The sequence below is a fragment of the Oreochromis aureus genome, linkage group 16 (genome assembly GCF_013358895.1).
Source record: "Oreochromis aureus strain Israel breed Guangdong linkage group 16, ZZ_aureus, whole genome shotgun sequence".
Classification (NCBI taxonomy): domain Eukaryota; kingdom Metazoa; phylum Chordata; class Actinopteri; order Cichliformes; family Cichlidae; genus Oreochromis; species Oreochromis aureus.
In genome coordinates, this window is record NC_052957.1 from 16,298,942 (window position 1) to 16,315,233 (window position 16,292).

The 16,292-nt window shown below is 38.3% G+C and overlaps 1 protein-coding gene across 3 annotated transcripts; it reads right to left on the bottom strand.

The window, feature by feature from the left end:
* Positions 1–48: 48 nt before the first annotated feature.
* On the bottom strand, positions 49–15,185 carry tlk1a (tousled-like kinase 1a). Of its 3 annotated transcripts, XM_039600378.1 has the most exons (23): positions 15,082–15,144; positions 14,805–14,948; positions 10,031–10,152; positions 9,873–9,944; positions 9,246–9,284; positions 8,728–8,803; positions 8,581–8,624; positions 8,283–8,378; positions 8,104–8,190; positions 7,920–8,012; positions 7,662–7,772; positions 7,419–7,555; positions 6,854–7,042; positions 6,594–6,660; positions 5,341–5,438; positions 3,827–3,908; positions 3,635–3,726; positions 3,448–3,537; positions 3,189–3,358; positions 2,926–3,061; positions 1,452–1,563; positions 1,260–1,367; positions 49–1,172 (listed from the first exon to the last, which is right to left on the bottom strand). In XM_039600378.1, exons 3-23 carry the CDS (start codon positions 10,145–10,147, stop codon positions 1,002–1,004), a joined length of 2,187 nt encoding a protein of 728 aa, XP_039456312.1. In that variant the 5' UTR covers positions 10,148–10,152; positions 14,805–14,948; positions 15,082–15,144; the 3' UTR covers positions 49–1,001. The 3 variants fall into 3 exon arrangements, with proteins under 3 accessions (XP_039456312.1, XP_031599001.1, XP_039456311.1); XM_031743141.2 differs by lacking the exon at positions 14,805–14,948 and having other exon boundaries at positions 15,082–15,185; XM_039600377.1 differs by having other exon boundaries at positions 14,805–15,137.
* Positions 15,186–16,292: the final 1,107 nt, after the last annotated feature.

The following is a 16,292-nucleotide window of genomic DNA, read 5'->3' on the forward strand; positions in this document are numbered from 1 at the left end:
ATTATCTTTTTATAGATGCAATAGGAGTGGATTATGTGCACTAAGATCAATGGGGAGAAAAAGTTTCCTGGTATTTATTCACTCTTAGCAGAACTGTACAATTTGTACCCGAAGTGGAACATAAAGCCCTTGAAAAGTAAGAGCAACAAAGCAGCAAAATGAAACCACTCCAGGAAACTACTCTTACATTGGGAAAAGTTTGAACTCTTTGTACACATTACTGCTGCAGCTCAAAATTTGAAAATTCACCTGTACAGCATATACAGTTTCCAATTTATCTGTTAATATTCCTGCATAGGGTTTTTTTTTTTTATACAATTTAATTTTTTCTACATTTGGTTATTTTGTGCATTAAACGTAAGTATGCTGCCCCAATCTACATGACACTAGTTGCCACTTGTATGCTACACATTACATTCTCATGGCTAAGTAACTCAAATTAAAGCCTAACATTTGTGGAAAAACAAAAAAACAAAACAATTACCCAAATCAATGGTGAAATCTTTGTAGTTCTACTTAACAATGACTGTCTTCTCCTCACAGTAAATTAACTTCTAGCAGCTGAATCATTTGCACCCTGGCACGACCACATTATTTAATCTAAATGGTGGTCTGCCAAAGTCTCCCTTCGGCCCTTTAAGGCTGTGTCCATCAGCAAGATCCGAACCGAGTGTCCAGTCACATTTTCTTCAAGGTATGTAGTCAGTTTCAGTGCTTTTTTTTTTTGTTAGACCTTCAACGAGATCCAATTTACCCATGTCCTTTAACCCGTCCCTTTACTGTCCCTCCAACTGATCAAGCCCTGGTAAACAAGTAGAAGCCTGGCACAGGTCAGAGGAGGCCAGGTGATGCCCCCCACCTGAGCCCCTGTTCCTTCCATCGCTGGCTGTTCCTCCTCTCACGAGCCCAAGCCTCTGAAGAGCTCTGCAGGTGCAACTTCAGTCATCAAGTTTTACATTTTTGTGTGTGTTTGTTGTTTTTTTTGTCACAATTCAAAATTGTCAATATGAGATGTTGCTGGAGGAGGCTGGACTTGAGACCGCAGCACTCATTTGCAGATTTCCAGAGGAGCTTGATCTCCGGATGTGAGGGAGCAAGTAGGGGTCACTTCCCAGCTGGTGAACGTCAATCCGGTCCTCCTTCCTGTATGCCAGGCACCGCCGTATGAAAGCCTGAAAGTTGAAGAATGTATTCAAAATTAACAAGACATAATGCGTGATGATATTTAAAAGACAGCAACCGTGTGCAAGTTCTGCTACCTTTGCTTCGTTACTGGAAACTGGCTTCACAGGGAACTGAACGTCGGTAGCTTTGAGTATGGTGTTCTCCTGCAGGATATCTTGTTGTGACTGATTGTGGCCAAAAGGCTGAAAAGAAGGACAGAGCTTTATTATCAGGCATAAATTACAAATTAACATCAACACTGCTAAAAGACCAGCCATCGTCCTTACCTTCCTTCCATACAGACACTGGAAAAAGATGACACCCACAGACCACACATCCACCTTGTTGGAGATCTTTGGAGGTTCTTTACCAACCACAAAACACTCAGGAGGCAAGTACCTGATGTCACAATATGCATAAATCAAAGGACAAGGTTGGCACACACATTTATGATCAGTACAGTTTTTACAATTTTAAGTTACTTATGGTAATAGTACTATTACTACAAATGGATGCCTATTTTATGCTACTTTTTTCTTTCCATTATACCTTGCTGAAATAAATAAATAAATCATGCCAGGTATCTATACTGATATGGACTGGGTAATGTGTTAGGAACAAAAGGACGCCACATCCTTTGATGGAAATGAAAATTATTAACATACAGAGAATTCAAAGACAGCCCATAATCAAAGTGAAAAACTGATGCAGCAGGCTAGTCCAAAATTTCATCACACATCACAACTCAAAATGACACTCCGTAGTTTGTATGGCCCCATGTGCTTGTATGCATGTCTGGCAAAGTCGGGGGATGCTCCTAATGGGATGCTATCCTGGGGAATATCCTCCCAGATCTGGACCAGGGCATCACTGAGCTCCTGGACAGTATGAGATGCAACCTGGTGGTGTTGGATGGATGGAAACCTAATGTCCTAGAGGTGTTCTATTAGATTTAGGTCTGGCGAGCGTGAAAACCTGCCAGTGGTATCGGTTCCTTCCTTTTTTTCAGGAACTGGCTGCATACTCTCGCCACATGAGGCCGGTCATTGTCACGCACCAGGAAGAGCCCAGGACCCATTGCGTAAGTATACGGTCTGACACTGGGTCCAAGGATTTCATCCTGATGCCTAACATCAGTCAGGCTACATTGGCTAACCTGTAGCGTTTTGTCCAGTTTCCTCAAAATTTTTAAGGATGCTCTACACAGCATGTCAAGTTTTCAGCTACAGCTAAAATATAGCTCTATTCTCTTTGTTAATAGCCAACAGAATTATCTCTTAATGCGTTGACACAACACTGCCACTGAAAGACACCGAATTCAAAATGTATCCCAGGAGTGAAAGCCTTTATGCTTGAGCGATTCAATGATTGGTATGAAGAAGCTGACACAAAAATATTCCTCTAAAAATGTCAGTTACAAGGAGAGAACTGAAAATGAGTAAACAGCAGCAGCCATTTTCCAAAGAAAGACTTTAAAAGATTTTCACATTATTATATAAAAGCCCTTAACGCGCTCTTAAACTTGGTTCCACCAGGACCATCGACATTTAAGGTGTTTCAGGACTCTAACGATGTTAAACACTCAATGTAAGCATCTACTTCACAAACAGCTTTTGACACTTTCACAAGAGCACAAAACTAAATACGGGATCTTTGTTTATAAAGAAGCACGCCTATAATATGTTACTGCTACTTTTAGGTAATCAACATTTAAAGACAACTTCAAACGTCTGAATGTGATTTAGGAGTATTTCTTCTCACCAGTAGGTTCCTGCACCCTGTGATGTCAGGTCCATCCCATCTACGCCGTAGTTGTCATCATCCATAATTTTGGAAAGACCAAAGTCAGTGATTTTAATTTCCCCACAGGCTGTGCCATCCACCAACAAGATATTACCTTCAAATCAAAACACATTAGGTCAGAACTGCAGCAGTAATCACGCTCAATCAGAATCAGAATACTTTATTAATTCCAGGGGGGAAACTGTTTAAGACTGATCAGTTGTTCAGAAGGGGGTGTTTACCTGGTTTAAGGTCATAATGGATGATGGGAGGTTTGATTTCATTCAGGTATTTTAGTGCATTTACAATCTGCATGACTATGGACCGTGCCTCCTTCTCAGACATTAATTTATGCTGCTTCAAGTAGAAATCCAGGTCGTTGCCCTCGCAGTACTCCATAACGGTGCAAAACCTGTTGGCCAGATAAATGAAGTAAGAATTACTTTGCACATTTTATAGCATGTGAAAGGTGTCAAAAAAAAAATGCACTGAGTGACTGACGTGTCTGTGTCCAGTGAGAAGTAGTCATAAAGTTTCACAATCCTGGGATGGTCCAACTCCTTGTGTATTCTGTACTCTCGACATGCATGCCTGCAGAGAGGATGATATTTATCATACCATTAGCAACCAAAGCAGGAAGGTGCTGTGCTCCCTTATAATACAAACATATTCACACAGACTAACATACTTGTGATAGTTCTCTTTTTTTTCTTCTCTCCAGTTTTTGTTAAGTTGGTGGATTTTCACAGCAGCGTATCGTTGTTCAATCAAGTCAAAAGCCTGAACGACACAGTGATGGTTAGAATAAACCTGCACAGCAACACTTATTGAGAGTAATTTTCCATGTTGTAAAAGATGCTAACAACATTTAATGACTTACCTTGTAAACTTCACTAAAGCCTCCTCTACCCAGAAGATGCAGGAGCAGGTATCTTTCATTCAACGTTGGGTGATCTTTAAATCTTTAGATTTGGGGGAGAAAAAAAACAAAAAACAAAAAACAAAAAACAAACACACACAACACAATTAGGGAGGGAGGAGTACAATTAAAATTTAGACCTATATGTGAATCACAAATTAATAAAAAAATTCGCTTTGCTAGATCAATTTATTTTAGGTTCAGTTTTGCAAAGGCGAGTTGTTAACGGCAAGTCTCGCATAACAGTTGAAAATGTCAAATTTCAGCTCCAAATACTGCACAGATCAATAATTTCACGCAGCTTCTGCAGTGTTTTAAGAGGTCATTTTTCTGATTACAGGTGTAATCATGAACTGCTGCACATGACGTTTTACAGTAGAGTTCAGCGAGTGAGATAAAGGAGCAGCATACTGCATTATAGCTTATATAGAGACATGAATAAATGAGGGGGAAAAAAACCAAAGAAATTCTGTTGCTTCTAACACCTTCTTATTTTAGCTGTGGCTGTTTGTGTAAGACAAGTAAGATGTTTTGGTTAAAAAGTCCAAATTTTAGCTGCTCAAACACTGTTTAGATGTTAACATGCAGACTTTATGAAAACATTTCAGTCACATTTCAAAACAGAATCACTCTCAAAAGAAGCAAAAATAAATACATGAAATCCCTTTACTGAAGAACTTGCTATATAAAAATAAAGCGCAGGTAAGCAAACAATATAAGGAGAGAGAAATCTGGTGTGATCAATAAACTGAAACACAAAAAAGCAACCTCTTATTTAATTTTCCAAATCGGTCTCAAAGCTTCCATAATTTTTAATTTCACTTTTAACGCAGCTGTAGTCTGTGTGCATACAATCAGAATTAATGTAATATTGCCAACCATATTTAGCAGCATCATGTGCCAACAATAGGACATTTGCTATTACTCTGAGGACATTGTAAATACAAGTAATCCACTGGGTCTTCATTCCCCAGACAAAACGTGTACTCCCCATACTGGAGTACATGAAGACTTATGGGCTGCAGGAGCGAACACAGAACAGACATTTTGTTTGGTTTGCTCATAGCTAATGCATCTCTGAGTTAGCAGACATGGCTCTAGCAGGGAAATAATGGCAGACTGTGAGCTGTTCATTCAGAATTCAAGAGGATGAATCTGTTTGCCAGCTGGGGTGGGGGGTGGCATTAACCCATTCTGACATCACAATGGTCTATAAATCAGAACAGCAAGTTCAGACACACTGAATGTGACAGAAAGGAATAGACAAAAAGAGATGAGCTTTTTTTTTTTCCTCCTCATTTTGTGGGTCTCACGACACACTGGAGACAAGAAATAATGTTGAAAAACGACGAGAAGCTTAATTTCACATAATACAACCCTTTATTATTCGACTGCAGACGAGGACTGTAGCCCTGCTTGTACATCGTGTTCCAATGTCAATGCAGCATATGTCAAGGAAAGTGATTTAGACTCACTGTGAGCTGTCTTCGTTATTTATTCTCTTCAGTTCCCGAATGTGAAGGTTGCGCACTCTCTCCAGACGCTCGAGCTCTGCCTGGATCTCAGCTTCTTCCTATAAATGATTCAAACACACAAACACACAAATGCACAGAAGGAACTTCAGAGCACTGACTACAAGGAGAGTTCATCAAAACCCACTCGTACACATGACGAGCTCGCAATTAAATATTAACAGCTGACTTGGTGCAGAGTCCGTTAGGGCTTTTCAGTGAAGCTTTTTTCCCATGAAAACAATGAGTAAATTGACCTTATATATGTGGAATCTTTACTAATGGAACGGGATTTTCAATCAGAAAACTGAGGAAAAAGGTGGAAGAGATAAGCTAAAACAAGCTAAAATCTAAATAGATGAACAGATTTAAAAAGGCAAAGTTACAGTTCTTTATTGTTATTTTAAATAGCATTAGCATTTTTTTATCCCTTTCACAAAGACCTCAGTCATTGCAATTTGTAAGGCTTGTTTACAACCACTGGGAAAGGTCAGGTGATGCAAATTTCAAAGCTTTATGAATATACCAAGTCAACCTTTAGCCCAAAAAATATGCAGCCATAGCCCAAAAAGTAGGAGAAGGCTATGCCTCTGCTGTACAGCCACATCTGCTCAAACTGGACGTTCATGGAAGGCTCGGTACAGTTGGCCACATTGAGAAGTGCACGCTAACAGCTATGCCTGGGCCCCACGCAGTTCCCCAGCCTAAACCTCATCAAAATCTGTAGTCATACCTAAAAAGAGCAGTGAATGCAAGATAGCCCAAGAATCTGACAAAACTAGAACCCTTTTGCAGGAAGAAGGAAACACGTTCCTCAAACAAGTATTTAGGTGGCTTTTAAAAGTCACGACTCTCACCAAAGGGGGTGTTACTAAGCAATAAGGGCCATACGTTTGAGTGTATAGCACTCAAAAAGGAAGACATCTGACCTAAAACCCAGCACTGCGATGTTAAATTTTTCTATTTTTTGCCTTTTGTCATACATTTTATTCCATTATAATCTACATTTTTTATTAATATTTTATCAGGTTTTTTTTTTGTTTTTTTTTTTAATTGATTCATCCTACTTTTAGGCCATTAATGTTTTGTCTGTTTAAATTTCTTACTGTTGCATATTTATTTTGTTCTTATCTGTCAGGCACTCTGAACTACATTAATGATTGAACAATAAAAAAAAAGTCACGATTCTGTTTACCAGGCTTCATATTTCCACAAACCTTTTTCAGATGTCCAAGTCGCAGTTTGAAGATCTCTTCCTGTTCGTGGTACTCTGCTAATGTCAGCCTTTCAAGGATAAGAAAGAATAGAGAAACAAAGCATGAGCCTAATTTAACAGTGCGTCTCAAATTCACCACTTTCAGTTAATACTGTGCTACAGGCTGTTAAAACCTGCTTTCCTGGTAAAGATGAGGTAATAAAGCAAAACACAGGGGAAAAAAGGATCCTACACAACACATACACGAGGGCGTGGACTTACAGCTGAGGTAGGCTGGGTTTTAGAAAGGGATCGTTTTCTGCTCCATTCACCGCCTTGGTTTTCCGTTGCTTTGGCTCAGAGTTTGTGGTTGGTGTTTGGGAGTTGTTGGAAGATGGAGGTTTCCTCTTGGCAAGAAGTTTCCTCTGCCTCTCAATGTCTTCTCTCTGTTGGTTTATCCACTCCTGCTGCCTGCCGAAGGACATATTAAAGCTGTTACTTTTAGAGGTACAACTACATTTTAGAATTTTCAACTTGAATCTGACGGTGGAAATACTGCAGATGAAGGCTGCAATGCAAAACTCAGTGAAATTATACTAAAAATAATAAGTCTGTTTTGACAACATGAGGTTAAATCTACTCTTAAGCGAATAATGTTAAGAAGTGACGTGGCAGCTGTCCTAGGAAATGAAGCCCTGGAGCTGAGCTTACAACCCCCAACTTTTCAGTAGCGGGGGAATTAAATGTGCATGTACTGTGCAGTTTTAAGGTGTGCGTGGAAAGCTAAACTTAAAATATGCAAAGCTTAATAAGTAAATGGGAGATAAACAATTTAAAAGCTTCTCACTTGACAAGGTTTTGGAAGGCATAGCCATCTGTCCACTGCTCTGTGAATGAGGCCCCATGTCTCACTGTAGTAAAGTGGCCTAAACGTAGTCTATCCTGCATGCTCTTCTCCCGACAGGCCTGCTTCTCCTGGGTGCTCTGAACAACAACAACATAAAATACAGGTCAGCATGTAGGTTCACAGCCATGCAAACATTCCTCATTTTAATAACGCAGGGCACAGAAAAAAAAAACGCTTGTTTACCTTTTCTATAAGTAACTTCTTGCTCATGGTGATGCACTTATTCAAGCGTTCCTTGTATTTCTCGAGTAATTTTTGCTGTTCATCTATCTGTCTCCTGAGATCACAGTTTGCCTGTGAAGTAGAAAATGACACTGGATCAGCAGACATAGAAAAAAAATGCTTTACTAAACATTTACTATAAAACTGAACTCTGGGAAGTTTTATCCACCTTGTTTTTAAACTAGTTCAGTCAATAAAACAGTAAGATGTCCCTCTTACCCTTAACAGGTCATCTATCCTGCCCTCCTTCTTTTCAAGGTCTAGATTCTTGGTGCTTTCAAGGGCAGCCAATTTTAACACTGTAAGGTCAGTCTAGAGTGAAAAACAAAAGCAGTTAAATACTTGTCATATCAAACATGTTTTAAGAGTGAATGCAGAAAGGTTTTGGTTACATCCTCCTCACCTGAACAAATTTGACTGCTAGTTGCTTTGGATGTGCCATATGGTCCCCAAAAGACAGACTAGTAGGAGATGAGCTATTTTGTCTAACCTGGAACACAGAGAGTGATTATATTTCATTTAAAAACAGGTCAACACTACGGTGAGCTACATAAGAGTTATTTTGTTATTATCACAGCTTACAGAAGTGCCCTGAGTCGAGTGGGAATGTGAATTCTGGGGCGAACGAATCACTGGTGGGGGACCTCTCACAGGACTGGACCCATTTCCTCCCTGGAACTGCAAGATGAAAAGAGAGGATAAGTAGCACCGCTGCCTAAGATCTGGTAACAGCAGACAGCCAGTGGTTCCTTTTATTTCACTGTAATGCAGTTACAGACAGGAAATGGATTACGCCTCAGATCTTCAACAGACTGATATAGCACACATTATTTTCTGGGCAGTTTGTTTTCATATATGAAATATCTGACACAAAACTTACATCGAAATAATCACTTATTTTGGGTCCTCGCACAGATGATTTTCCTATCAAGAGAAAGCATGTCGTGATTTATAAAGCATATTTTATTGGAATAACACAAAATACAGAGTAAAATAATTATAGCCGGTATAACAGAACAACACTTACCTTGGCTGCTCTCTGACTGGATCTCAGGTTTCCTTTTTCTGCCTCTAGTTGTTTCAGTCTGTTTCTTCTCTGGGGTCTGAAACATAAAATTTTATTTGGTATAATTTTACAGTATGATTACTGCACAACAGACACTCTGAACCTTAATCTAGACTGCTGCTGTATTCTCTATATAGTGATAGCTTTTTGTTTCCAATGGGTATTTATAGATATTCATGCTTTATATACAGAATGAGTAAAATTACAATAGATGTTTGGAGCTGTAACAGCCTTTTTTAAGTGCCCTATAGTCCAGGTTAACAACAGTCAAGAAATGCAACAAGTTCTTGAATAAGTACTTTCCTAATATCTGAAAAATATTTCCATTATAAATATTGGTCTTTTGAAAAATATAAATAAATAGCATTGTTTTGGTCATGTTGAACCTAGAGGGATCACTGCAAACACCAGTGTTGACCAGACAAATCTCCAGCCCTTAAATGCAAAATATTCATTTTCAGATCTGATAAATTACCCACCGAATAAGCAGGAGAGCTCCCTCTTTTCACATCAGACCCCTATAATGACAAGAAAGGAAAGCTTTAGACCAAAACCCAATAGAGATAATAAGTGACCAGACTAACAGTCAAAAGCATTTATTTCAAGTGTACTTCATTATCAAAGCAAATCTTCATTAAAAAAAGTTATAAATTAAGAGTATAAAATAACCACCAGTATGCAAGTAAATGACAGTTCAAGACTACATTAAAAATATATTGTTTAATTTAACAATATTGATACTGGAAATATTGGTATCATTTCCAGAATAAAGGTTATCTAATAATGGAATGCTTAAGATTAGTGTGCAAAGGACACAAATACTTATCTCTAATTATTTTAAGCCAAATGTGTATTAAGTATATAATGCCTACATATAAAACTATAGAGAGCACATACAACCACCCAGGTTTCTAACGTGCAAGTCATCTTTTAATGTTAACACCAGCTTCTCCGTACCAGCAGGAAAACAATATAGATGTGATAGCACTGTAAATTAAACGTATATAAACAGTCTGTACTAGGTTTAGTAGAGAAGTCAAGCATCATTAATCTGGACAGTGTAAATGTGGGCAGAGTAGTTCCCACGTAGGATTAAAGATATTCACCTCCGACTCCTTGTCACTTGAAGATCCTAGACTTCCAAAACTGTGATTTGAACATTCATTATTGGTCAAGCCCTGAAATAAAGAGAGAAAATTAATAACTGAGTAAACACTACAATAGGAAACACTTAAAAATAAATACATCCTCATTCCTGACTCACTTTGGTTCCCCCGCTTGCGCTGCCAGTGCTGCCCCCTGTGCTGCCGCTGACTCCGCCCATAAAACGAGCCTCCAGCAGCTCCTGTCTCCGGGGGTCCAGGCTGTGCAGCTCCTCCATGGTGCCTGGGAGGATTAGCAACAAATCACAGTGTGTCTCCGTTATTCAACGATCAGCTTAATTGAACCCATTTACTGCCCACTCGAGTGGGCAAATGACACAGCAGCAGTAAGCTTATGAGCAGAGTCATGATTAATGTGACTAAAACTCTGAGAGGTGAGTGGATTTGAGTCTAGATCAGAATGTAGGCCGAGACCAAATTTCTGCCCGCTCCCTAGTGGCATCCCCGAGGCAGGTTTTGCTATATTTATTCATCAAGCACTGAGGAGATAAGCTAGTTGTGATTATGGTTACACCAACTCTACAGGTAAAAGCCTAATACAATAACAAAATATTCAACAGAATGCGTTATATTCTCCAAATGCAGAGGCCACATTCAGAAATTTTCTGTTTTGTTCTTTTCTTTAAATCATGAGAATCCAAGGGCAACGTTTCAAATGCTAGGCAATGCTGCTCACAGCGCTCCTGTGGGAATGATACAGGAGCACCATGGGCTTTGGTGTTGCTGCAGACTCAGAGGTGCCTGCTCACTAAATCTGTGCTTTAATGAGACAACCATTTTGAAAGGGCTATGGAGGTTTGGCACTGCATCCAAGCTTAGTACAGTAGGTAGGGATTTTCAAAATCCATTTAAGAGTAGGAAAGACAAGAACGCACTGAATATGTTTAAAATTATACCAGCTAGGATTATAAATGTGAACTAAAGAGAGGATAAAAAGTAATCTTGTAGCATTCAGCAACATGAATTGTTGGAGGATATGCATTACAAACCACTGAAACCAAAATACATGTACTTTTGCTTAAAATATTTCAGCAGTGCAACAACAAACCTACAGAAATTTTTTTTTAAAAAAGTCTCTCTAAACGGAGTAAAAAAATAGTTACAACTAGAGCGTGATTGCCCTGATTATCCCAGATGACAAATACAAATTAAACCACACACAGTTTCACATGAAAAATAAAATCTTCAATGATCTCAGGACTGAATCTGCACTTCATTTCGACCCTGAGGACTTCACATAACAGTTTGCGCACACAGCTAAACAAAAGGTAATTTATTACATCCTCTCAAACCAAAACACTGTCTCCCATTATGGTATGCTTTGCAATACATCTGCAAACACAAAGCAACTTAACAAATGGGTTGTAACAGACAGAATACAGCTGGCTTGCCAAACGATACTGACATGAAGCCATTTCCCAGATAGACACTCCTTTTTTTGTGCTTAACATAAAAAGAGTCACGTGTCCTGTCGTTAATTAAAATCCCCTCTTTGCCAATCAGTGTCATTCACAAAAACAGCTCCAACATGCTGTTATACTTTAATTTTCTGAAAAGTCAATAGCTACTTTAAAAAATTAACCAAGCTAGGATATTTTTACTTCCAGCATGCTATCAACACCTCCACAGAGAAGCGTCAGTTACCTTTTTTAAATAACCACCACGGTGATCGCTTTAGGCAAATTCTATCTGAAAACTTTTAACTGATGTATTTGCTATCTTTATGTGTATTCAGTTACACATTTAAACCGAAAAGAGACCTGCTATTAATGTAGTCTTCTAATTTACATTTACTAACACTATATTGTGATCGATAGTTACACTTAGTGAAGTATTTGTGGTGCTATGCATCAAGTCTAGCACCACAGAAGCCATGGAACTGTAAGCCACAATCAGTATTTGCCTCACCGAAATTTGATCAACACATGCATAATACTGTCATATTTATGCTCTGCAAGCAAGATATAACTAGATATAAAGTAACAATGATTACACTGATGCATCTGCTTAGCTTATTATAATCACTACTTTGGCCTAACCACTTGATTAAGACTTAATAAAAAGGTCAAACCGTCATGAATCTGATAATGTTAACTACCCTTTGCAACCACCCGATAGACCTTGTTTTTTTTTTACTGAAAATGCCTTATTAAAAAATAAATAAATAAAAATCAGGCAACCCGCACATTTTTCTTCCTAATATTGTCATGTTTGTGGATCTGTAATTTCCCAATTAAATTCTGCTCGAGAAATCATTTACTGCAGGTCACGTACCTAACACAGCTAACCATGTTTTCTGCATGTGGCAGCTTTATCAATTTAAGAGCAAAAAAAAAAAAAAAAATTTATGGAGAATATTTGCTTTCCCCCCTATTTCATAGTAAATAGCACTGTGAAAAGTATCTGTACCAAGCAGTTTTTAAACAGTGACTTAATTTATTAAGGGAAAGAAAAAAAATAAAAAAATAAAAAAGGTATCCAAACACTCACCATGTGTGAAAAAGTAATTGTCCACTAAACCTAATAAGCAAGAACTGCACTTGAGCATTTGTGATAACTGGCAATGAGTCTTTCACATTTATTATCTTCTTTGCAGAATTGTTTTTCTGGAATTCATAGTTCTATCAAATATGCCAAGTTATCCAGGTCCTGAAGCAGCGAAGCAGCCCAAAGAAATTTTTTGACAAACATTAGATGAGCCTTTGTGTTCTTTTTGGTGAGCAGTGATTTTCACCTTGGAGCTCTCCCATGGATGCCATATTTGCCCAGTCGCTTTCCTGTTGTTGAATCAAATCAAACTCTGACCTTAACTGAGGCAGGTGAGGCCTGCAGTTCTTCAGATATTGTTCTGGGTGCTTTTGTGACCTCCTGGATACGGTGTTGGAGTAATTTTGGTAGGTGGCCACTTCTGGGAAGGTTCACCACTGTTCCAGGTTTTCATGGCTCTGACCATGGTTTGCTGGAGTCCCAAAGCCTTAGAAATGGTTTTATAACCCTTTCCATACTGATAGATGTCAACGATGTTGTTTCTCACCTGTTCTTAAGTGTGTTTTAGATGAGATCTTTCAGCCTAATTCATTTCATGAGACACGTTGTTTTTAAGCAATTTCTTGATTCAACAGGTCTGGTAGTAATCAGATATGGGTGTGGCTATCAAATTTAAACATATATTTTTAAGAACCAAAGTTAATCACAGTTAATTCATTATTTAACAAACCAGGCAGATTTGGATAGTTTTTTTCCCCCTTAAAAATGTAATCATTTAAAAACTGAATTTTGTATTTACTTGGGTTACTTTTGCTCATTTTTTTGGTGATCTGAAATGTGTGAAAAATAAGCAAAAACAAAAAACAAAAAACAAAAACCTTTGACTTTACACAGCACTGTATATAGTAACTAAATATCGTACGCCCCTTAACACATCGGCTTCATTTTCAACTCGTTCAAATGATTAGCACAATTTTCACCTCACTACCGCTTAATTAGAAAATCTAACACATGCAGGGAATAACTGGCTTCTACGTTCAGTGATGATTATCATTTCTGCATAAGCTCTGAAATGTCCAACGTTGTAGACGATCAACCAATACTTTCGCATTTTTATGACTTGGTTTTGCTGAGACGGATCCATAACCACATCTCCCCAAATGTTTATGCCAGTTTCACGTCATAAATACACATGAGCTGCGTATTGTTTCTCAAGGATTTGCTTTTGTTTCAAACATGAAGGCCTCAGAGCATAAATATTATCTATATTCAAGCCCCTGCGGGAGCTAGCGGTTGAACCCTTACAGCTCATGCTGTGGATGTGTTTTAACTCCATGCTGCTCAGCAGACAAGCTGACCACCTGTTTATGGCAGACATTTGGAAAGTCGTTTTTTTTTTAAAAAAAAGAAAAAGACTGACATTAGATGAGCGGGCCATTTCAGTCTGAGTCCATTCATTGAAAACAAAATAAATTATAGTCTCATTCTGATGTAGGCAGCTATTACTAATTTATGTCAATCTGTGTATACAAAACGAAGGGGGGAGATTCATCAGTGTCCTAGGCTGGGTAAAGTCCTCCATCATTACAGCAGCCAATGAAAACTACTAACGTCCAGGAAGCAATATTAACATTAAGTGCCAACTACAGATGTATTTTATGGCGTTATGATTAGCATGCAGCATAGCCCAGCCATAAGTTCTCCTTTAGTTTGGTATGTCATCTCTACACAAACATTGAGTATTACTTAGAGTAAAAAGCTAAGGTCAAGCAAGGCTACCAAGCATCCAGTGCATTAGCTTTAGTTACAGACCACAAATACCTCCAGGATAAAAGCCGATGCAAGACCCCTGTGTACCGTAAAGATGCCAAACAACGCCACTTACACATGTAGATGATGTGGACACTGATGGAAGGAAAACACCAGTTAACACACAAAGGATTGCTAACGATGCGATGCACACCTTTGCACTGGCTGCTGCCAATCCACTAAGCATTACTAGAATTTGCTTGATTATCTCCATTTGCACATGATTATCGGTAACCTGGCTAATGTGTGCTCTTAAACAGGCAGCATGCCTAATGGAGGATGCATCGACTACAACAGTTACATTTCTGCTCAAAACAAAGCTTAATCGCCATTGCACTAGTCTTAAGGTTACTGCACTGGCCTGGGCACAGAAAGACGGTCCTGTGTCTTCAGTGCTAGTAGCTAGCCAAACAGGCTCAATGGACTTTGGAGCTGACGCGTTACAGTAACGTTAGCTAGCGAGCAGATTTCGCCACCAAGATTTGCTCGGTCATTTTAATACAATTTCCCTTCTATATGCACAAAAAGACCAACACGAACAAGTAGAAAAGACGTGCGGCTTAAAATGTTTCACGATACCTTTCTGGACCTTCACCACTGCCGTGGTATGTAGCTGAAAACACAGTCCGTGTTGGGGACGTGGAGAGCTGGGACCAAAGATGGCGTCCCCTCCAAACTTCCACTACTTTGGATACTCATCAAGCTACTTTTCGTGTGTAGGTGCTGCAGCGTACATGGGTAGGCTTTAACACAGACTGAAAAACTGACCGACTGGCGTGCCCTGTGTGACTTTACAAGGGCACGGTGACTGCCAGTAGGTGAAAATGTCTAATTATTGTGTTTTAAGGACACAAACCTCTTCACACCTCAGTAGCGAGTCCGGGCTCCGGGGCCACCTCTCCGTCTTCAAGTGGTTGGCTATGAAACGTCACGCATCGTGTGCAAAATTCTTATCGCGAGGGCGAAACATTCCCCCCCCCCCAGCGTCAGTGACAACATACAAAAACATGACAACCATATGTTTTATTTTCACAGGTTACGATGCTCAAAGGATCGAGAAATGCCTTTTAAACGAATGAAATAATCGACTTCCTCGTATTAAACAGTCATAGCATGGCATATCAAAAAGTCTCTTTTCAATAAACAAACTAATTCATTTAATTAAGAATTAAAATAAATAAATACATAAAACGGTTGAAAGATAACATAATAATTATAAAAAATACTCAGATTAATAGTTAGATACAATGCAATAATTTTTATTTTCTACTCTCAGGCATAAATTAGAGTAAGGGTTAAGTTGTGATTCTAACGTCCAAAATAATTATTTTTCAAGAAATCAAATTAAAAAAAAATTATTCCGTCAAAAGTATGACGGAAACTAAAAATTCTGAAATAGTAAGAAAAAAAGCTTACTTTTGGAAGGGTTAATGGGTTGATATGGAAACTTGTTTATGCTATTAAAAAACAACTTGTAATTCAAAATTCCGAGTTAATATTTTGACATTTTTAGTTGTCTAAAAAGTTTGAGTTTAGTATCTTGACATTTCCAGTTAGTCAGAAGTAAGGCAAAACTTTTAGATACTTAGTAAGTTGAAATTTTGAGATAATATCTTAAAATGTTAACTTAGCTCCTCCTCACATTTTTCTCCACTGCTGGTAAATAAATTCCATATATTTTATCATAAATTTGAGTATTTCAGTTTAGTAACGATTACATTCTTTAAAACAATTTCTTTCTTGCTAATTTTAACCACTACTAATATGCAAACTAAGACATTAGAAGGGGCAAATACTTCTTCACAGCACTGCTGATAGCTAGCTTGCCAGATTTTACTGTTACAAAAGAACACAAATTTAAAATAGCATAATCTACAAAAAATAAAACAATATTAAAAGTACCATAGGCCAATACTGAAGGCTTTATTATGTAAAGCAGTGCAAAAAATTTGAAATCGGATAATAAAATGAAGTTAAAGAAAAAAGATAAAAGACTGAGCTCATGCAAAAGCAAATTCTAGCAAACAGTGGTGGAAATGCACTATACACTTAAGAAACAGCAGCAAG